Consider the following 23382-nt stretch of genomic DNA (forward strand, 5'->3'; position numbering starts at 1 on the left):
CTCCTTCTCCACTCAGAGCAATGGAAGCAGGCCCTTCGATCCATCCCGGGACAAGTTCACACTTTGATTCATTATCATCATAGAATTGTCACTAGGGTGGCTCAGTGGTTAACACTACTGACTCACAGCATCAGGGCCCCAGGTTCAATTCCCAGCTCAAGTCACTGTGTATGTGGATTTGCACATTCTCCCCATGTCTGTGTGGGTTTCCTCCAGTTTCCTCCCACGGTCCAAAGATGTGCAGGTTAGGTGGATTGGCTGTACTAACGTGCCCCTTAGTGTCAGGAGGGTGTAGCCAGGGTAAATGTGTAGTGTTATGGGGATAGGGCCTGAGTGGGATTGTGGTCAGTGTGGACATGGTGGGCTGAATGGCCTCCTTCTGCACTGTAGGGATTCTATGATTATGGTCACATATATTGGGATCCAGTGAAAAGTATTGTTTCTTGTGCCCTATACAGAAAAACATACCCCTCATAAACTACACAGTGCAGCAGCACAGTGGTTAGCGCTGCTGCCTCACATCACCAGGGACCCTTGTTCAATTCCCAGCTTGGGTCACTGTCTGTGCGGAGTCTGCACATTCTTCTCGTGTCAGCATGGGTTTCCTCCAAGTGCTCCGGTTTCCTCCCACAGTCCAAATGCACCTAAGCTGGTTAGGTGCATTGGCCACGCTAAATTCTCCCTCAGTGTACCCAAACAGGCACTGGAGTGTGGCAAATAAGGGATTTTCACAGTAACTTCATTGCAGTGTTAGTTGTTATGACGTAGAGGTTAATTCCCTTTACCTCGCTTTGTAATCTGTAAATGTGTTCGGGGAGGTGTTAACTGTTTTTCATTAATATTTAGAAGTTTATTAACATACAGACCTTGCTTTAAGTGAATAATTAACAAATTATTTCTTTAACCAACTGGGAACTTTAACTCGGTGCAACTTGTGGGCCGAAGGGCCTGTTTGTGCTGTAGTTTTTCTATGTTCTAAACAAGTAACATATTAATTGAAGTGAGGTTCAACTGTAACTCTATTGGAAAATACAAAGACCGTTCACTGCCAAAATAGCAATAACAGAATTTTGGTCACGCTCAAAGAATATATACAGCCAGGTCTGATGGCTTTTGGAGTTTTTCTGTTGATTTCTTGGTAATTAAGGTTGTTCGTTGGAGCGAACGGAGAGAAGGTTGCACAGAGTGAAGGTAAGCGATTGCCTTTGTAAAGATTTTCGTGGGTTTTTTAACGGTATTTCTGCTTTAAAAGTTAAACAGGAAGTGGGCCGCGGGGCTGTGTGGGAAGGGATTTTTTACCGCGCAAAGTATAAAAAGAGGGTTGCAGTAGACAGCGGAGTGAGAGGGAAGTAGAGTGAGCTGGAGGTGCTTTGGATCACAGGGCTTGGGAGAAAAGGGCAGGGTAAGGTTAAATTCTAAACTGTATTCAGAATTCACTAGGAGACTGGGATGGAGGGACATGTGATGTGTTGTTTCTGTATGATGTGGGAGCTGGTGGACTCCAAGGTACTTCCCAGTGACCACGTCTGCAGTAAGTGCTGGTTGCTGGAGGACCTCCAGCTCAAAGTAGACGAGCTGAACTCTGAGCTTCAGACACCGAGGCTCATCAGGGAGGGGGAGTGTAACCTGGACAATGGGTTTCAAGAGAGAGTCAAATCCCCTCGACTGACTAACTGAGGGGTCAGGAACAGGAGGGTGTTGCTGAGGGGAGGAATGACAAAAGGAAGGGGGGGGGGAGATGGGGAGGAAGGGGGAGGGGGACCCAAAAGCCTTAGCCCCTGAATCTGCAAAACAGGTTTGAGATTCTTGGTCCCAGTGCGGGCAAGAACGAGGGCCGCAAGGTTGATGAGCAAACTGCCCACGGTACAGTGGTGCAGACACAGGTCAAAGAGGGAGAAGTAAAGAGGAATGTAGTGGTAATTGGGGATAGTGTGGTTAGGGGTATAGACACTGTCCTTTGTGACAGGGATAAAGAATACAGAAGGGTGTGTTGTCTGCCTGGTGCTCGGGTCCAGGATGTCTCATCTGGGCTGCAGAGGAAACTGGAGTGGGAGGGTGAGAATCTGGTTGTTGTGGTACATGTGGGTGCCAACGACATAGGCAAAACAGGAACTAAGGATCTGCAGAGGGAGTATGCAAAGCTGGGAATCAAATTAAAAAGCAGAACCGACAAGGTGGTTATCTCTGGATTACTGCCTGAACCCCGTGCAGATGGGTGTAGGGTAGATAGGATTAAAGAGATGAATGGGTGGCTCAGGGATTGGTGTGGGAGGAATGGGTTTGAATTTATGGGGCATTGGCACCAGTATTGGGGCAGGTGGGACCTGTTCAGATGGGATGGTCTTAGTCTGAACCGTGCTGGGACCAGAGTCCTGGCGAATCGTACAACTAGGACTGTAGATAGGGCTTTAAACTAATTAGCGGGGGGGGGGGAGAGGGTGCAGGCCTGGGAGAAATTACAAAATCTAAAGTAAAGGAGAGGGTACAGGCACAGGAAAATGTTGATGTCTCAATAATAAAAGGAGTAGGGGGCACGAGAGAGGTTAGTAGTGTTTCTACAAATAAGATCCAGCTGGTATAAAGACACTCTACCTGAATGCATGAAGCATTCGGAATGAAGTGAATGAGCTGATGGCGCAGATCAGCACAAATGGATATGATCTGGTGGCCATTACAGAAACGTGGTTACAGGGTGACAGGGACTGGGAGCTGAATGTCCTGGGGTATCAAGTGTTTAGGAAGGATAGACAGGAGGATAAAGTGGGTGGGGTAGCTCTGTTAATTAAGGACAGTATCAGAGCGGTAGTAAGGGAAGATATAGGCTCCAAAGAGCAGAACGTGGAATCGTTGTGGGTGGAGATAAGGAACAGTAAGAGGAGGAAGACGCTGGTGGGTGTGGTCTATAGGCCCCCAAATAATAACTTGGAGGTGGGGCGGGCTATAAACAAGCAAATAAATGATGTGTGCAAGAACAGAACGGCGGTAATTATGGGGGGTTTTAATCTGCAAATTGATTGGTTGACCCAAGTCGGATGTGGTGGGCTTGAGGAAGAGTTCTTGGAATGCTGCCGGGATAGTTTCTTTGAACAGTGTGTGACGGAACCAACGAGGGAGCGAGCTATCTTAGATCTGGTGTTGTGTAACGAGGCAGGTAGAATTAGGAATCTTGTTGTGAGGAGTCCTCTTGGGACGAGCGATCATTGTATGATTGAATTTTTGATGCAGATGGAGGATGAGAAAGTAGGGTTCCGAACCGGTGTCCTCTGTTTGAACAGAGGGGAGTACGATAGGATGAGAGAGGAATTGGCGAATGTAGACTGGGGGTGCAGATTGGTTGGTAGGACTGCTGAGGAACAGTAGACGATTTTTAAGGAAATCTTTTTCGGTACTCAGCAGAAATATATTCCAATGGTAAAGAAGGACTGTAGGAGAAGGGATAACTGGCCGTGGTTATCTAAGGAAATAAAGGAGAGTATTAAATTAAAAGCTGATGCGTTCAGAGTGGCTAAAAGTAGTGGGCGATTAGAAGATTGGGAAAGATTTAAAAATCAACAAAGAACGACTAAGAAGTTGATAAAGAAAGGAAAGATAGAATATGAAGCTAAACTAGCTCTAAATATAAAAAAGGACAAAGTTTTTACAAATATATAAAGAGGAGGAGGCTGGCTAGAGTGAATGTTGGACCCTTGGAGGATGAGATGGGGGATTTCGTGGTGGGCAATGAGGAAATGGCTGAGGCTTTAAATAAGTTTTTTGCCTCGGTCTTTATGGAGGACGACACGAATAGTTTGCCGGATATTAAAGATAGAAGGATGGTAGGAGATGAGGGCCTGAATGCGATTATTGTCACTAGAGAGGTAGTGCTTGATAGACTTACGGGACTGATGGTGGACAAGTCCCCAGGACCGGATGGAATGCATCCCAGGGTTCTGAAAGAAATGGCAGAGGTGATAACGGATGCCTTAGTAATTATTTACCAAACTTCGCTGGATTCCGGGGAAGTGCCGGAAGATTGGAAAACGGCTAATGTTACGCCGCTGTTTAAAAAAAGGTAGCAGGCAAAAGGCAGGGAATTATAGGCCGGTTAGTTTAACGTCTGTAGTTGGAAAAATGCTAGAATCCGTCATCAAAGAAGAAATAGCGAGGCACCTAGAAAAGAATGGTTTGATCGAGCAGACGCAGCACGGATTCGTTAAGGGGAAGTCGTGTTTGACGAATTTTAGATTTCTATGAGGATGTGACTAGTGCGGTAGGCAGAGGGGAACCGGTGGATGTAGTGTTTCTAGAATTCCAAAAGATATTTGATAAGGTGCCTCACAAAAGGTTGCTTCAGAAGGTTAGGGTGCGCGGAGTTGGGGGTAAGGTGTTAGTGTGGATAGAGGATTGGTTGTCTAATAGGAGGCGCAGAGTTGGTATCAATGGGTGCTATTCTGATTGGCGGTTGGTAACTAGTGGAGTGCCGCAGGGATCGGTGCTGGGGCCTCAGCTATTTACCATTTATATAGATGATCTGGAGGAGGGGGCTGAGTGTAGGGTGACGAAATTTGCTGATGACACGAAGATGAGTGGAAAAGCAAATTATACGGAGGGTGTGGAAAGTCTGCAGAGGGATCTGGATAGGCTGAGCGAGTGGGCGAGGACCTGGCAGATGGAGTACAATGTTAGCAAGTGTGAGGTTATCCACTTTGGCAGAAATAATAGGAGGGATTATTATTTAAAAGGCGAAAAGCTACAGCATGCTACAGTGCAGAGGGACCTGGGGGTCCTGGTGCACAAGTCCCAAAAACCCAGTCTTCAGGTGCAGCAGGTGATCAAGAAGGTGAATGGGATGCTGGCCTTTATAGCGAGGGGGATAGAATATAAAAGCAGGGAGGTCTTGCTGCAACTGTACAGGGTACTGGTGAGGCCGCAGCTGGAGTACTGTGTGCAGATTTGGTCGCTGCACTTGCACAAGGATATATCGGCCTTGGAGGCAGTGCAGAGGAGGTTCACTAGGCTGATACCGGAGATGAGGGGGTTGGACTATGAAGAGAGACTAAATAGACTGGGTCTGTACTCGTTGGAGTTTAGAAGGAAAGGGGGAGATCTTATAGAGACGCATAAGATAATGAAGGGGATGGATAAGGTAGAGGTGGAGAGATTCTTCCTGCTTAGAAAGGATAGCAGGGCTAGAGGGCACAGCCTCAAGATAAGGGGGGGGCAGTTTAGAACGGAGTTGAGGAGGAACTTCTTCACTCAAAGGGTGGTGAATCTCTGGAATTCTCTGCCCACTGAAGTGGTGGAGGCTGCCTCGCTAAATATATTTAAGTCACGGGTAGATAGCTTTTTGATAGACAAGGGAATTAAGGGTTATGGGGAGAAAGCGGGAAAGTGGAACTGATCCACTTCAGATCAGCCATGATCTTATTGAATGGCGGGGCAGGCTCGAAGGGCTAGGTGGCCTACTCCTGCTCCTATTTCTTATGTTCGAACTTGATACCCTTTTGTTAGATAGATGGAGAATTCTCTTCAGTGATAGTTCTTTAGCTGGCAGGATGGAGACCCAATTTAGAGATGTCCTTCTGTTTGGCTGTCTCTCAGTTGAACTCAACTGAACTGTTGGCAGGCAATTAAATTCCTGTTTATAATCCTGACGACCTATCCGTTCCCCGTCCCTAGATTGCTATCAGGTTGAGAACGACAGCAAATTCAAATTTGATAAGTGTCTGTTACCTCAGTGTTTTCTTTAAATTGATAGGCTGCCAAAAATGCAAAAAACCTGCAAAGCTTGTTCCCAAGGCAACGCCGATATCTTGGTCTCTGTGACAAATGTTGCCATCTGAGTACTCTGTATACCTGCGTTTTAAATATTCCGGCATTGAACACAAAACCAGCTTTTAAAGGGACCACTGTTTTCCCTCTAGTTTTTATAATATCTTTACAACCTCAACTTCACAACATAATATAAGCCTCTTTGTGACACTAATAAATAAATTTTAACTTCATCAAGTTTAAACATTAAACATTGAGGAGAAGGAAAGGAGGGGGTGCGGAATGTCGTGTTGCCATCATAGCTGGGGTGTAGAGAAAGAACAACTTAATTATAAGGTAGACCCATTCAAAAGTCTGACAGCAGCAGGGAAGAAGCTGTTCTTGAGTCGGTTGGTGTGTGATCTCAGGCTTCTGTATCTTCTTCAAGTGTAAGTTTAAAGTTTATGTATTGGTGCCACAAGTAGGCTTGCATTAACCAAAAGAGAGAAAATGCTGGAAAATCTCAGCAGGTCTGGCAGTCTCTGTAAGGAGAGAAAAGAGCTGATGTTTCGAGTCCAGATGACCCTTTGTCGAAACATTGGCTCTTTTCTCTCCTTACAGACGCTGCCAGACCTGCTGAGATTTTCCAGCATTTTCTCTTTTGGTTTCAGATTCCAGCATCCGCAGTAATTTGCTTTTATTAGGCTTGCATTAACACCACAATGAAGTTACTGTGAAAATCGCCTAGTTGCCACACTCTGGCGTCCGTTCGGGTACACTGAGGGAGAACTTAGCAGGGCCAGTGCACCCTAACTAGCAGGTCTTTTCAGACTGTGGGAGGAAACCCATGCAGAGACGGCGAGAATGTGCAGACTCGGCACAGACAGTGACCCAAACCGGGAATCGAACCCAGGTCCCTGGCGCTGTGAGGCAGCAGCGCTAACCACTGTGCTGGATGAAGATGGAAGAGTATATGTCTGGGGTGAGAGGGATCCTGGATTATGCTGGCTGCTTTTCCTTGAGGCAGTGGGAAGTGTAGGTGGAGTCGATGTGATGGATTGGGCTACGTTCACAACCTTTTGTAATCTCTTGTGGTCTTGGCCAGAGCAGGGGCCATACCGAGCTGTGAAACATCTGGAAGGAATGCTTTCTATGGTGCATCTGTAAAAAGAGATGTTTGGCTCCCTGTCTGTCTCTGACCACCCGTCCAACCTCAATCATCACCTCAGTCTTCCTCCAATTTCCTCAGAGCTTTTTCCCGGAGTTCAGTATTGCATCGTTCCACCCAGCGAGCGGATATGCTATATTCATAAAACCCAAAGCCGTTCCCAACCCAGCTATCTCATTTGGTAGTTAAATTTGCCATAAACTAATTTTCCTACGTAGCTGGTCAGGCTGCCAGTGCAGTCTTCAGCCAGTCAGAGACCCGGAGGTGGATGTTCGAGAGGGAGAGCTTTCTCGTAGCTCGGGGAAAACAAAGCAAGGTCTGATCCGAGGAGGAATACAGACGAGAACTTGTCTTGTGCTTTCACTCTTTGATTTTCCTCAGAGGAAGTCGCACATTCCAGCCTCCAAATGATGCAAAACATCAAATGCGTGGTGGTGGGGGATGGGTGAGTCATCCATGTTATCATCTCCCTGAAGTTGCAGCTATGTTATAATAGGTTGTGTCTGCGGCCTCTAGAAGTGGTACAATCTTTTCCTTTCCCTCCTCTCTGGAAGGCACTAACATCTCGTACTATTAGGCAGCACGGTGGCACAGCGGTTAGCACGACTCCCTCACAGCGCCAGGGACCCAGGTTCAATTCCGGCCTCGGTTCATTGTCTGTGTGGAGTTTACACATTCTCCTCGGTGTCTGTGGGGGTTTCCTCCGGGTGCTCCAGTTTCCTCCCACTGTGAAAGATGTGCAGTTTAGGTGGATTGGCCATGCTAAATTGCCCCTTAGTGTCCAAAGATGTGCAGATTAGGGTGATTGGCCATGCTAAATGGAGTCTCCCCTCCCGTTGTCCTTAGACATTCTGCTTACCTTTGTTCCATCATTTGGTTGGCCATGCTAACTTGCACCTTAGTGTCAGGGAGATCAGCAGGGTAAATATGTGGGGTTAAGGGGATAGGATCTGGGTGGGATTGTGGTCAGTGCAGACTCGTTGGGCCGAATGGCCTCCTTCTGCACTGTAGGGATTCTATGATTCATTTACACATCCTGATCTCTTCATGGGCCCTTATCAGCACCCTACTTAGCCATGGTCACCACCGTTTACATTCCCTTCGTCTTTTTAATCCATAGAATCCCTACGGCGCAGAAGGCGGCCATTCAGCCCATCAAGTCTGCACTGACTCTCTGACAGGGCATCTTACCCAGGCTTTCTACTCTGCCCTCTCCCCGTAACCCCATGTGTTTCCCATGGCTGATCTATCTAACCTACACATTTTGGGAAATTGAGGGACAATTTAGCATGGCCAATCCACCCAACCTGCACATCTTTGGAGTGTGGGAGGAAACCGGAGGAAACCCACGTGGACACGGGGAGAATGTGCAAACTCCACACAGACAGTCACCCAAGCCAGGAATCGAACCTGAGTCCCAGGCAATGTGAGGCAGCAGTGCTAACCACTGCGGCACCGTGTCTGTCTATAACATCTTTTCCAAATCTCAGTACAAATCTCATCCCATTTGATATTGTCCTCAGCTTTTCACAGCAACTTCACTGCAGTGTTAATGTAAGCCTACTTGTGAGACTAATGAACAAACTTTAACGTCTGGCGAAGGGTCATACAGACTCGAAACGTTGGCTCGATTCTCTCTCAGCAGACGCTGCCAGACCCGCCGAGATTTTCCAGCAGTTTCTGTTTTTGTTTCAGATTCCAGCGCCCGCAGGAATTTGCTTTTATCTCTGACCAGCTTTCAGGTCTCCAACCTAACATCCCGGTGGCAAATTCCGTTCAAAAATACCTCTCGTAACGAGGGGGCGACCTAATAGAGGTCTACAAGATCATGAGGGGCACGGACAGAGTGGGTAGTCTTTCCTAGGGTAGAAAAGACAAGTACCAGGGGCTGTGGGTTTGGGGTGGGTAGGGAAAAGTTTAGAGGAGATGGGCGGGGCAAGTTTTTTTTTTACACAGAGGGTAGTGAATGTCTGGAACACGCTGCCTGGGGAGGGGGTGGGGGCAGGTACGATAGCATCATTTAAGGGACATCTATATGAAGAGGATGGGATTGGACTCTAAGTGCGTACTGTTTCAATTTAAGGCAGGCATCGTGGCCTCGATTTGGAGGGCCGCAGGGCCTGACCCTCTGCTTTATTCTTTGTAATGCACCTTGAGTGGGGGTGGTTGGGGGAGTTTTGCAAAGTTAAAGGTGCGATATGGATTGCAGTTGTTGCTGTTGATGGCACAGTTTGGTGGCAGCGGTTAGAGGGGCGACACTAGCGCGTAGGGGTCAGAAAGCTGGCCACGAGCTCGCCAGTGGTCGATCCAGCTCTAGTGACCCACTGCAAGGCTAGCGTTGATCTCGGAGGAACTGGTGACAACGTGGTTTCCCCTCTCTTTGCACAGGGCTGTTGGAAAAACTTGCCTCCTCATCACCTACACGACCAATGACTTCCCTGAGGAATACATCCCCACCGTGTGAGTATCTGCTGCCAGCTTTCTCTTGCTGCCTCCGGAGGGATCATTACTTTGAGGCCCCAGTTCTCCTGGGGGGGGTCTCAGGGCCAGATTTTTGCAAGTGAGGCAGATCCCTAGATTCTGGAAATACAGGTCACTCTGGGGCTGTGTGGGCTTGCGGGGGGGGGGAGGAGAATGAGGATCGGGAGTGTTGGAGGTAGGACAGGATCTGCCAACCCCAAAGGATTATTCCCAAGGGATTGGGGGAGTGCTAAGGCTGGATGTTCACAAGGCCCTCTTCCCCCCCCAGGCATAGGCCAGTATTATATCGTATAAAATGCCCCTCTTTAGCCCTCACCCCACGCCCACCTCCAAGCTCCCCTCATTTCCCCATGCTCCTAACTCCATGCCAATTTTCACTATATACTAATATGTGATGTGGCGGCACAGTGGTTGGCACTGCTGCCTCGCAGTGCCAGGGATTTGGGTTCGATTCCTGGCTTGGGTCACAGTCTGTGTGGAGTTGGCACGTTCTCCTTGTGTCTGCGTGGGTTTCCTCCGGGTGCCCCAATTTCCCCTCACGGTCCAAAGATGTGGAGGTTGGGTGGATTGGCCATGCTAAATAGCCCCTTAGTGTCCAAAAGTGTGTGGGTTATTTGGATTGGCTGTGCTAAATTGTCCTTCAGAGTCCAAAGATGTGTGGGTTAGGTGGATAGGCCATGCTAAATTGTCCCTTAGTGTCAGGGGGGTTAGCAGGGCAAATAGGCGGGGTTGCGGGGATGGGGTGGGATTGTTGGTGCCGATGGGCCAAATGGCCACCTCTTCTATGTCTGTTCATTTGAGTGTCAGCCAGGGTCATCCAGCCACTAAGGTGGGGCATTAACTCAGACGTGACCCAAGAATGACCCCTGGGTTAAAATCCCCCTAAATGGATATTGTCCAAGCAAGGCCGCAGCCTCCGAGTTGTTCCTTTCAGACTGACAACTTTTCCCACGTTCCTTTGCAGTTTCGATAATTATTCCACCACCGTGACTGTGGATGGTCACGTGGTGAACCTGGGATTGTGGGACACCGCCGGTCAGGAGGACTACGACAAGCTCCGACCTCTCTCCTACCCTCAAACTGTAAGGATCTGTTCGCTTCGTCTCTCTCTGTCTCTCTATCTCTCACTGTTGCCAAGGAAACGGGGCCTACGGTTAGCTCAGTGGGGGGCAGCCTTATGCCAACAACACGGCGTCAGTCCCAGTGCTGGCTGAGGTAATCCTTGGGGCCCATCTTCTCACCATGCCGTCTGGAGATATGGTGGCAGGAGCCACAATGGACCTGCAGGAACAGTGGGTGACAATGGGGCACTGTGCCCTGCCCGCCACTGCGGCTGCCATCTTGGATTCCCTCTTGACTACAGGATCCTGCAAAAGTAGGAACTGGGTGGGGGGGGGGTAGAGGCAGGACTTCCTTGAGGTTTACCTCAAGGACCTTTAGAACCCCTTATAGATTGGACATGCTATTATTCTATTTCGTTATTCGCCGGACCGAGAGTGTCCCTGGTAAGGCCACCATTTGTTGCCCACGAGCCCATCCCTAATTGCCCTTAATCATAGAATCATAGACTCATTATAGTGCAGAAGGAGGCCATTTGGCCCATCAAGTCCGCACTGACCACAATCCCATCCAGGCCCTTTCATGCCCAATGTAATCCCCATGATCTTAAGGGGCAATTGTGCCCAGACCTGTTCCCAGTAACCCTGAGTATTTACCCCACTAATTTCCCCTAACCTACATACCTTGGGACACTAAGGGGCAATTTAACATGACCAAGCCACCTAACCTGCACATCTTTGGAATGTGGGAGGAAACTGGAGCACCCAGATGGAATCTACCAGGAGAATGTGCCAACTCCACACAGTCGCCCGAGGCCGGAATTGAACTCGGGTCCCTGGCGCTGTGAGGCACATGCCCACATTGCTGTGAGTCTGGAGTCACATGTAGGCCAGACCAAGTAGGGATGGCAGATTTCCTTCCTGGATGGTTTTTTTAATGACAATTGATAACTTTATGGCCCTGTTTCTAAGACCAATACAATTAAGTTTAAATTCTACCAGGATTGTTTAAACCCATGTCCTCAGGAGAGGCAGGGTGGCACAGTTAGCACTGCCACCTCTCAATGCCAGGAACACAGATTCGATTTCCAACTTGGGTCACTGTGTGGAGTTTGCATGTTCTTCCCGTAGGTTCCATCCAGGTGCTCTGGTTTCTCCCCATGTCTGTGTGGATTTCCTCTGCATGCTCTAGTTTCCTCCCACAGATGTACTGGTTAGGTGGATTGGCCATGCTAAATTGTCCCTTAGTGTTCAAAGATGTGACGGTTATCTGGATTGACTATGCTAAATTACCCTTAGTGCCCAAAGATGTGTAGGGTAGGCAGATTGGCCATGCTAAAGTGCCTCTTAGTGTCCAAAGGTGTGTAGGTTGGGTAGATTGGCCATGCTAAATTGCCTCTTGGTGTCCAAATATGTGTAGGTTATCTGGATTGGCCATGCTAAATTACCCTTAGTGCCCAAAGATGTGTAGGATAGGTGGTTTGGACATATTAAATTGCCTCTTAGTGTCCAAAGGTGTACAGGTTGGGTAGATTGGCCATGCTAAATTGCCCCTTAGTTGTCAGGGGGATTAACAGGATAATACGTGGGTTATGGGGATAGGGCCTGGTTGGGATTGTTGTTGGTACAGGCTCAATGGGCTGAATGGCCTCCTGCACTGTATGGAATCTACGATGCATGATTCTATTCCAATGTCTGGATTATTCGGCCAGTGACATGATGGTGATGCCACTATCTCCAGCTAGTAACGCAATGTATTAATTTGTCCTGGTGTAGAGTGGACAGGGAAGAGGCCGCTGAGGACTCTTAGCTTCATCATTGTGCTTTCTCCATTTCCAGGATGTGTTTGTGATCTGCTTTTCTCTGGTCAGCCCAGCGTCCTTCCAGAATGTACGTGTCAAGGTGAGTCACCGCACCCATCACCCTAAGTAGCAAAGGCACCCATTTGAATGATCGGAAAGGTCGACTCCAACCCCACCTCTCTGCCTTTCTCCCTGTACGATTTAACATGGTTTTCTTTTCACATATGTCTCCAATTCTTCCTTCAACTCCTTGGAATCAATCAATGAATCATTAGAATTGTTACAGTGGAGAATGAGGCCATTCAGTCCATCGTGTCTGCACTGACTCTCTGAAAGAGCACTTTACCCAGGCCCACCCAATTCTAGCCTTGAATGACTGTCCGCGTGGAATTTGCACATTCTCCCCATGCCTGTGTGGAGTTTCCTCTGGGCACTCCAGTTTCCTCCCAGAGTCCAAAGATGGGCAAGTTAGGGTGGATTGGCCATGCTAAATTGCCCCTCAGTGTCCAAAGATGTGCAGGTTAGGTGGATTGGCTGTGCTAAATTCGTGTTGGGGGATTAGCAGGGTAAATATGTGGGTCTATGGGGATAGGGCCTGTGTGGGATTGTTCTTGGTGCAGGCTCAATGGGTCAAATGGCCTCCTTCTGCACCGTAGAGACCCTATGATTCTTAAAAAGAAGTTGCTGGAATTTAACCTTGCAACTTGAGTATTTTTATTGATAATCTGTGCTTTTTGGTGACAGGGACATAGGTGAACCAGATAGGTTTTTCTGACAATCGACATGGTTAACATTAGGTTTGTAATTCCACATTTTTAACGAATGTCCTTTAGGGAAGGAAATCTGCTGCCCTTACCCGGTCTGGCCCACACGTAACTCCAGAGCCACTGCAATGTGGTTGACTCTCAACTGCCCTGTAAAATGGGCCGAGCAAGGCATTCAGTTCAAGGGCATCTAGGGATGGGCAATAAATTCTGGCCTAGCCAGTGACTCTTACATCCCACAAACAAATACTTTTTTTTAAACTAGCTGCGATGTCGGGATTCAAACTCAAGGCCCCAGAGCGTGATGCTGGGTTTCTAGATTACTAGTCCAGCGATGATACCATTGTCTCCCCAGTATTTGGAAAGACAAATGGCTTCTAATGAATAGTAGTAAGATATATGTTCATCTGGATGTAGCTTCACTCCATTTACATATCACCAGATTAGATCCACACTTAAGCTATGATCTCACCAGCAAGTGGAATATTTACAGTGACAGGTAGCTCATTCTGAACTGTAATTAAATCTATCTATCTATTTACTACGGGATGCAGAGCACTTTCTCAACATGTTTTTCATCCCAGACATTAGGATTTGCATACCGTACCTACCAGCTTAGGTGTGGCGTGAGACAGATGCAAAACTCGAACATCAAGTCATAATCCTCGCTTCTACGTCAACAATCTGATCCCATCCCCACTCAAGAAGATGCCCTGTTCCTTTTCCCTCAGGCTCTGAGAAGAATCATGGTGGCACGGCTGTTTCACAGCGCCAGGGACCTGGGTTCGATTCTGGCCTTGGGTCTTTGCCTGTGTGGAGTTTGCACATTCACCTAGTGGCTGCACGGGTTTCCTCCGGGTGCTCCGGTTTCCACCCACTCTCCAAAGAAGTGCAGGTTAGGTGGATTGGCCATGCTAAAGTGCCCCTTGGTGTCCAAAGATGCTTGGGTTAGGGAGATTGGCCATGCTAAATTGCCCCTTAGTGCCCAAAGATGTGTGCACTGGCCGTGCTAAATTGCTCCTCGGTGTCCAAAGATGTGCAGGTTAGGTGGATTGGCCATGCTAAATTGCCCCTTTGTCAGGGAACTTAGTAGGGTAAATGGGGTTACAAGGATAGGACCTGAGTGGGATTGTCTTGGAACTGTCCTGATGGGCCAATTGGCATCGTTCTGCACTGTAGGGATTCTACGATTCTATGGATGCAGGCCCAGTTTTCCCTATATGCTCTATGAACAGTATGTTTTGTCTGCATAGCGTGCAAGAAACAATACTCCTCACAACATCTCAGTACATGTGGCATCGATAAATCAAATCAATCTTTCTGCCATCCCCAGAACAGGTCTGTTTGCCAATTCCAGTTGGTTTTATTCCTGGAATTTGCCTCGATTCAGCTCCTATCTTCGAATCATTCTACTAGAGCAAGAGAAAAATTATCTCATTCTCCAATAGTTTTGTCACTGAAAGTTTTCACAGGGACTGGAAGAAGAATCTCTCACGTTTTTACTTTGAACGCCGCGGTGGTTTTTCTCCGGGTTGTCCTGTAGCAGTGAGGGTGGGGAATATTACAAAGGATAAAGAACAAAGAAAAGCGCAGAACAAGAACAGGCCCTTCGGCCCTCCAAGCCTGTGCCGACCATAATGCCCTAACGAAGCTTTAAAAAAAATTCTTCTGCCCTCACTGGGTCCATACCCTTCTATTCCCTCCCTATTCATGTACCTATCCAGATGCCTCTTAAATGTTGTTAATGCGCCTGCTTCCATCACCTCCTCTGGCAGCGCGTTCCAGGCACCCACCACTCCCTATGAAAAACTTTCCCCGCACATCTCCCTTCAACTTTCCCCCTCTCACCTTGAACCCTGTGCCCCCCTTGGAATTGACATTTCCACCCTGGGGAAACGCCTCTGACTATCCACCCTGTCTACACCTTTCATTATATTGTAGACCTCTATCAGGTCTCCCCCTCTGCCTCTGTCTTTCCAGTAGGTACAATCTTTCCATTTGATTTGATTTATTATTGTCACGTGTATTAGCGTACGGTGAAAAGTATTGTTTCTTGCGCGCTGTACAGACAAAGCATAGAGAAGGAGAGGAGAGAGTGCAGATTGTAGTGTTACAGTCATAGGGAAAGAAAAAGTAGAAATTTACTTATTAGTCACAAGTAAGTCTTGCGTTAACACTGCAATAAAGTTACTGTGAAAAACTTAATGTGAGGTAGGTCCGTTCAAAAGTCTGATGGCAGCAGGGAAGAAGTAAAGTTTATTTATTCATCACAAGTAAGGCTTGCCTTAACACTGCAATGAAGTTATTGTGAAAATCCCCTAGATGCCACAGTCTGGAGCCTGTTCGGGGCAATACATCCTAACTAGTACATCTTTCAGACTGTGGGAGGAAACTGGGGCACCCGGAGGAAACCCACGCAGACGCGGGGAGAATGTGCAGAGTCCACACAAGACAGTGACCCAAGCCGGGAATTGAACCCGGGTCCCTGGCGCCATGAGGCTGCAGTGCTACCACTTTGCCAACATGCTGCCCCATTTGAACAGATTTGAACGTCTACATGGGTACATGATGAGAGGTTGCCCACCATGGGGCACGCTTTGCGCAATGGGAATGTGTGTCCCAGTCAGAAATCGGGGCAAGGCACATCCCAGGGAACGTGCTGGTCTTTGCAAGCGATCCTTCGAGATGGGAAAGCTGGATGCTCCACCGTCGCCAGCGGCAAACGCTCCTGTTTGGCTTCTCTCCAGTGTATCCCTTGTCATGTTTATTTGCTTTCATTTGCAACCCTTGCTGAGCAACCCCAGCCGTTGTACGCAGGAGAGAAGGGCAATGCAAATGCGGAATGAAATTTGAATGCGCCTTTCCCTTTGCCTCACGTTGTTCAGCTGGTTACACAGCGACAGTCTCGCCCTTTCTAACAGGGGGCCAGCGTCGAGTCAGGTCAGGGTGCTGTGGAGAACGGGCTCGGTTACGAGCCTGCGAGGGTAGGAGATCGTGATGTGGAGATGCCGGCGTTGGACTGAGGTAAACACAGTAAGAAGTCTGACAACACCAGGTTCAAGGTTTTGAGGCCAGAACCCTCCATTCACCTGAGAGTTTAATGTCGAAAGCTTGAGAGTTTTCTATCAAATAAATCGGTGGGACTTAAACCTGGTGTCGCCAGACTTCTTACAGAGTGGGAGACGTTAGAATCTTCTCCTTACAAAGGAGACCCTGATCCAGATCTTTGTGAGATGATAGAGCGAATCAAGACAAACCTCTCTTCCCTCCAGGGAGTGGCTCATTAGTCAGAGGGGCCCAGCTCGGGTAAATGCATGGGGTGACAGGGATAGGACCTGGGTAGGATTGTGGTCGGTGCAAACTCAATGGGGCCAAATGGCCTCCTTCTGCACTGTAGGATTTTTGTGGAACGACAGAGGATGGGGGGGGGTGCGATCTGAAAGAAGTCTACAAGATTGTGAGGGGCATGGGCAGGATGGATAGTCAGAAGCTTTATCCCCAGGTTGGAAGAGTCAATTACTGGGGGTGTGGGGCACAGGTTTAAGGGGCAAGGTTTAAAGGCGATGTACCCGGCAGATTTTTTTACACAGGGTGGTGGGTACCTGGAACTCGCTGCCGGGGGACGGAGTGGACAAATACATGACTAGGATGGGAATAGAGGGATATGGTCCTCGGAAGGGTAGGGGGGAGTTTTAGTTCAGTTGGGCAGCATGGTCGGTGCAGGCTTGGAGAGGCCGAAGGGCCTGTTCATGCTGTAATTTGTTCTTTGATTTTATGTATGGACAGAGTGGATGGGAAGTCGTTGATCTCCTTCATTGAATGCGCTCTTTACTCTGTGCACTGTTTTGTTGAGTTGTTATCATTGCATGTGGTAAGATATCTGCGTGCTGAATGTCTATGGCCGAAACTGGCATGATTCCATCAACTCAGCGTAGGTGGAATGGTTTCCAGTCCGGTCCGTAAGGCCCCCACGCCCGCGGGGAGTTTTCTGGGGGTGAGGTGCAGTGGAGGGAGGAGAGCTCGAAAGGGTGGGGTGCTGGGGGTGATCCGAGCCTCGTTTGAATTCACTGAGGTGGGGTCAGTCTGTCGGTGAGGATCACAGCTTGTGTGTCACGGTGAAGTGGGCAGAGGCTGGCATCAAATTTCTGAGGGCAGCTGAAGTTGAGGCGGTTACTGCCCCCCCCCCCCCCCCCCACTCTGCCCCGCTCCCTCAGGGGCCTTTACATGCGACAGACATAAAAACTTTAGTGAAGTTAAGAGGTACAGGTGCTGTGTCTGACACCTTTTCTTGAATTTGTCCTTGAAGTTATCTTCCCTGTGGAAGATCAGACAGCAGGAAGACACCTCTCTAGTCCCCTTTGTGGAACTATCTCCTACCTTCAATATAGTCATGTTCAATGTATCCCTGAGATCCCCCCAACAGGCCCTCTTCTTCCCAAATTTTTTTCCATTCATTGTGGATGTCTCTGGCTGGACCGGCATCTATTGCCCATCCCTAGTTACCCTTGGAGGGCAGCTGAGAGTCAACCACACTGCTGTGGCTCTGGAGTCACATGTAGGCCAGACCGGGTAAGGACGGCAGATTTCCTTCCCTAAAGGACATCAGTGAACCAGATGGGTTTTTCCAGCAATGGTTTCCATGGGCATCAGTAGATTCTTAATTCAGATTTTTTTTATTATTGAATTCAAATTCCACCATCTGCCGTGGCGGGATTCGAACCCGGGTCCCCAGAACATCAGCTGAGCTTCTGGATTAATAGTCTAGCGATAATACCACTGGACCACCCGCTTCCCCTGTTGCTGCTACATGCTCTGTTTCCCTCTATTCTCTGCTCTAGATGTACTTAAATTTAACTTTAATTTTTTTTCGTTATTTTATGGGACACGGGCATCGCTGGCTGGGCCAGCATTTATTGCCCATCTCTAGTTGGCCTTGGAGGGCAGATGAGAGTCAACCACATTGCTGTGCCTCTGGAGTTACATGTAGGCCAGACTGGGTAAGGACGGCAGATTTCCTTCCCTGAAGGGGATTAGTGAACCTGATGGGTTTTTCTGACAATTGACAATGATTTCATGGTCATCAGTAAATTCTTAATCCCAGATTGTATTTTTAATTGTATTTAAATTCCACCATCTGCCATGGTGGGATTTAAACCCAGGTCCCCAGAACACTAGCTGAGTTTCTGGATTAATAGTCTGGCGATTAGGAGTGGCACAGTGGTTAGAACCACTGCCTCACAGCGCCAAGGACCCAGGTACAATTCCCAGCTTGGGTTACTGTCTGTGTGGAGTCTGCACTTTCACCCCATGTCTACATTGGTTCCTTCCAGGTGCTCCAGTTTCCTCCCACTCCGCAAAAATGTGCGGGTTAGGTGGATTGGCCAAGTTAAGTTGCCCCTTAGTGTCAGGGAGACTGGCTCGGGTAAATGTATGGGGATAGGGCCTGGGTGGGATTGCGGTCAGTGCAGACTCAGTGGCCTCTTTCTGCACTCTAGGATAAAGCCACTAGGCCATCACCTATTGTAACTAACTTTGGGGTTAAAAAGAGGGGCAGCATAGACAAGTTGGGCCGAAGGGCCTGTTTCCATGCTGTAAACTTCTATGACTCTATGAGTAGGCCAGACGAGGTAAAGACAGCAGACTTCCTTACCTGGAGGAATTAGTGAACCAGATGGGTTTTTCCGACAATGGTTTCATGATCATCAAGAGATTCTTAATTCTAGATTTCTTTTTTAATTGATTTCAAATTCCACGATCTGCCGTGGCGGGATTCGAACCTGGGTCCCCGGAACGTTAGTTGAGTTTCCGGATCAATAGCCCGGCGATCGGCCATCGCAGATAAATCAGCCTCGGTCCACCTTCTCCTTCTTTCTCCCCTTGCGCAGTGGTATCCTGAGGTGAAACGGCACTGCCCCAACTCTCCCATCATCCTTGTGGGCACCAAGCTGGATCTGCGGGATGACAAAGAGACCATCGAGAAACTGAAGGAGAAGAATCAGGCACCCATCAACCACGAGCAAGGTGAACAGATCGCCAAGGAGATCGGTACGTGACATTCTAACCACGGTCAATGGATGTTGGCTTTTAGCATTGACGGTTCCCTGAGTGAAGTCAGGGCATGGGGCAGGGGGTTACCTCTAAACAGGATGAAGTAAAGTTCATTTATTAGTGTCATTACATTAACACTGCGATGAAGTTACTGTGAAAATCCCCTAGTCGCCCCACTCGGGTACACCGAGGGAAAATTTAGCACGGCCAATGCATCTAACCAGCCCATCTTTCAGACTGTGGGAGGAAACCGAAGCAAACCCACACAGACACGGAGAGAACGTGCAGAGTCATAGAAGTTTACAGCATGGAAACAGGCCCTTCGGCCCAACTTGTCCATGCCGCCCCTCCTTTTAAACCCCAAAGTTAGTTCCAGTTGCCCGCATCTGGCCCCTTTCTCTCTACACCCATCTTACCCATGTAACCCACGTATTTTAAAAGACAAAATTGTACCCACCTCTACTACTGCCTCTGGCAGCTTGTTCCAGGCACTCACCACCCTCTGCGTGGAAAAAAATTGCCTCTCTGGACACTTTTATATCTCTCCCCTCTCACCTTAAACCCATGCCCTCTAGTTTTAGACTCCCTTACCTTTGGGAAAAGATATTGACTATCTAGCTGATCTGTGCCCCTCTATTTTATAGACCTCTATAAGATCACCCCTCAGCCTCCTATGCTCCAGAGAAAAAAAGTCTCAGTCTATCCGGTCTCTCCTTATAACTCAAACCATCAAGTCCCAGTAGCATTCTAGTAAATCTTCTCTGCATTCTTTCTAGTTTAATAATATCCTTTCTATAATAGGGTGACCAGAACTGTACACAAGTGTGGCCTTACCAATGTATTGTACAACTTCAACAAGACGTCCCTACTCTGTAGTCAATGTTCCGACCAATGGAACCAAGCATTCACCTTCTTCACTACCCTATCCACCTGTGATTTCACTTTCAAGGAGTAATGAACATGTACTCCTGGATCTCTTTGTTCTATAACTTTCCCCAGTGCCCTACCATTAACTGAGTAAGTCCTGCCCTGGTTCAATCGACCAAAATGCATCATTTCACATTTATCTGAATCAAAATCCATCTGCCATTTCTCAGCCCACTGGCCCAATTGATCAAGATCCCATTGCAATCCGAGATAACCATCTTCACTGTCCACTATGCTACCAATCTTGGTGTCATCTGCAAACTTATTAACTAGTGGCTAAATTGCCCCATAGTGTCCAATTGTGTGCAGTTTAGGTGGATTGGATGTGCTATATTGTCCCTTGAAGTCCAAAGATCGATAGGTTAGGTGGATTGGCCATGCTAAATTGCCCCTTAATCGCTAAAGATGCGTAGGTTAGGTGGATTGGCCATGCTAAATTGTCCCTTAGTGTCCAAAGATGTGCAGGTTAGAGTGGATTGACCATACACAGTTGCCACTAATGTCAGGGGACTAGCAGGGTAAATTATGTGGGTTATGGGATAGAGCCTGGGTGGGATTGTTGTCGATTAAGGCTCGATGGGCTGAATGGCCTCCTTCTGCACTGGAGGGATTCTATGATTAACAATAGTTAGTTCAGAAATAATCACAACTGTCAGGCCTACATAGTTGGCTCCTCCTCTGAAGGAGCCTCACTCAATCGTCGGCCATCTTTGTCAGGGAATTGTGGGTGTTTGGAGGACTGACTTTCCAAAGCACAGGAGGAGCCACCGAACCGTTACCCAACAAGAGGGCTAGGCTTGGCAATGTTTACTTCTCTTCTTTTTTTTACCTCGCACAGGAGCTGTGAAGTTTATCGAAAGCTCGGCCTACAAACAGAAGGGCCTAAAGACAATATTCGATGAGGCCATTCGGGCAGTCATCTTCCAGCCGGCCCAGAAGAAAAGGATACCGTGTCGCATTCTGTAGAATAACGATCAGGAATTTACCTGCGGGGGAAATCCTTAATTCCTGAGGTGTTGCGCAACTTTGTGGAGTTTGGAGCTTTCATTCTGAATCTTCACGCTGCTGATAGAATTTTACAACTCTGAAGGAGGCCATTTGGCCCATCAGGGCTGTGCTGTCTCTTTGAAAGTGCTATCCAGTTCAGGCTACGTTCCCTGCTCTATCCCCGTAGCTCCGTCTCCCCGAATCCAATTTACCATTGAACTTGCCTCCACCTCCTATTCAGACAGATCGTAACCAGCCCTGCCTCAAAAAATATCCCCCCCCCGCCCACTGGATATTTTTGACTATTGTTTTAAATCTGCTCTGTCCTCTGTCACTAGAAACAGCTAGTCCCTATTTACGTTTATCGAAATCTTTCATGATTTTGAACACCCCTTCTGAAGCCCACAAGGAGGCACAGTAGCACAGTGGTTAGCACTACTGCCTCTCAGTGCCAGAGACACAGGTTCAATTCCAACCTCGGCTGACTGTCTGGGTGGAGTCTGCACGTTCTCCTCCGTATCGACATGGGTTTCCTCCGGGTGCTCCGGTTTCCTCCTACATTTCAAAGAGATGCAAGTTAAGGGGCTTGGCCATGTTAAATTGTCCCTTAGTGTCCAAAGATGTGCAGGTTAGGGAGATTGACCATGCTGAATTGCCCCTTAATGTCCAATGATGTGTCGGTTAGATGGATTGGTCATGCTAAATTGCCGTTTAGTGTTGACAGAAGTGCAGGTCAGGTGGATTGACCATGCTGAATGTATGGGTTTACAAGATAGGGCAGGAGAGAGGGTCTGGGTAAGATACACTGTCAGTGAGCAGGTGTGGATTTGATGGGCTGAATGGCCTCTTCTGCACTGTAGGGATTCTGCGTCTCCCCCTGTATGTCTTGTCTGTGGCTTTTCAAATGTGATGTGTTGAACTAATAGAATGAGGATCGATGTCGCTTTTCCTCACTGGATTGCCCAGTTTTTTATTTAGTCCTGGGTTCGCTGGCTGCATTTATTGTCCCATCTTAATTACCCCTCACACTGAGCTAGGCCATTTAAGAACTTAAGAGTCAACTACATTGCTGTGGCTCTGGAGTCTCATGTAGGCCAGACCAGGTAAGGATGGCAGATTTCCTTCCCTGAAGAGCATTAGCGATCCAGAAGGGTTTTTACAACAATCATCTCATAGAACCATAGAGCACAGGAACCGCAAAATCTGCACTGAGACATGACGCCTTTTGAAATTAAAATCCTTTTGCCTCTACGCTATCTCTCTATTCACTGCCTGTTCATGTATCTGTCAAGATGCCTCTTAAACGTTGCTATTGCACCTCCTCTGGCCGTGCATTCCAGGCACTTACCATCTTCTGTATAAAAAAAAAAGTGCCTCTCTCATCTCCTTTAAACTTTCTCCTTTTTAACCTTAAACTATTGCCTCCTAGGCAGCATGGTGGCACAGTGGTTAGCACTGTTGCCTCGCAGCACCAGAGACCTGTGTTTGATTCCCGGCTTGGGTCACTCTGTGTGAAGTTTGTATGTCCTTCCCATGTCTGCGCGAGTTTCCTCCGGATGCTCCGGTTTCCTCGCACAGTCCAAAAGATGTGCAGGTCATGTGGATTGGCCATGTTAAATTACTCCTTAGTGTCCAAAGATGTGCAGGTTATGTGGATTGGCCATGCTAAGTTGCTGAGTCTGCTTGTTCCCCTTGTGTTTGCCTGGATTTCCTCCACATGCTCCAGTTTCCTCCCCCCCACAGTCCAAATTTGTGCGGGTTAGGTTGCTTGACTATGCTAAATTGCTCCTTAATGCCAAAGGGATTAACAGGTTAAATACATGGGGCTACGGGGATAGGGCCTGGGTGGGATTGTTGTCAGTGCAGGCTCGATGGGCCGAATGGCCTCATGCACTGCAGGGATTCTATGAACTGACATTACCACCTTGGGGGGGAGAAAGACTCGGGCTATCCGTGCCTCTCATTTTGTAAATCTGTGACCAGATCTGACAAAGAACAATACAGGCCCTTCGGGCCTCCAAGCCTGCACTGATCATGTGTTCCTAACTAGACCATCCATTTGTATCCCTCCATTCCCACTCTGTTCACGTGGCTATTTAGACAAGTCTTAAATGATCCTAGTGCTTCTGTCTCAACCACCTTGCTTGGTAGTGCATTCCAAGCCCCCACCACCCTCTGTAAAAAAAAAAGTCCCTCCGCACATCTGTATTAAACCTTGCCCCACCCCCCTTTACTTTGAACTTGTGGCCCCTTGTGTTTCTGATCTGGGAAAAAGCTTCCAACTGTTCACCCTGTGCCCTTCATAATCTTATAAACCTCTATTAGGTTGCCCCTCAACCTCTGTCTTTCCAGGGAGAACAACCCTAGTTTACTCAATCTCACCTCATAGCGAATACCCTCCATACCAGGCAACATCC

The 23382-nt window shown here is 48.0% G+C and overlaps 1 protein-coding gene across 2 annotated transcripts in view; it reads left to right on the forward strand.

The window, feature by feature from the left end:
• LOC145361570 (ras-related C3 botulinum toxin substrate 1-like) overlaps positions 1 to 21243 on the forward strand; it is a 66203-nt gene extending 44960 nt beyond the window's left edge. Inside the window, exons 1-6 of one of the 2 annotated variants that reach the window (XM_080217405.1) lie at positions 6876 to 7343; positions 9287 to 9358; positions 10344 to 10461; positions 12277 to 12339; positions 18889 to 19048; positions 20817 to 21243. In XM_080217405.1, the coding sequence (XP_080073531.1) occupies positions 7306 to 7343; positions 9287 to 9358; positions 10344 to 10461; positions 12277 to 12339; positions 18889 to 19048; positions 20817 to 20944 (579 nt within the window). In that variant the 5' untranslated portion in view covers positions 6876 to 7305 and the 3' untranslated portion in view covers positions 20945 to 21243. Of the gene's footprint in view, positions 1 to 6875; positions 7344 to 9286; positions 9359 to 10343; positions 10462 to 12276; positions 12340 to 18888; positions 19049 to 20816 lie in introns of those variants that run through there. The other variant, XM_080217406.1, reaches the window with a different exon arrangement.
• The last annotated feature ends 2139 nt before the right edge of the window (positions 21244 to 23382 follow it).

This window comes from Carcharhinus amblyrhynchos, chromosome 35, assembly GCF_965287045.1.
Source record: "Carcharhinus amblyrhynchos chromosome 35, sCarAmb.v2.hapA, whole genome shotgun sequence".
Taxonomy (NCBI): Eukaryota; Metazoa; Chordata; class Chondrichthyes; order Carcharhiniformes; family Carcharhinidae; genus Carcharhinus; species Carcharhinus amblyrhynchos.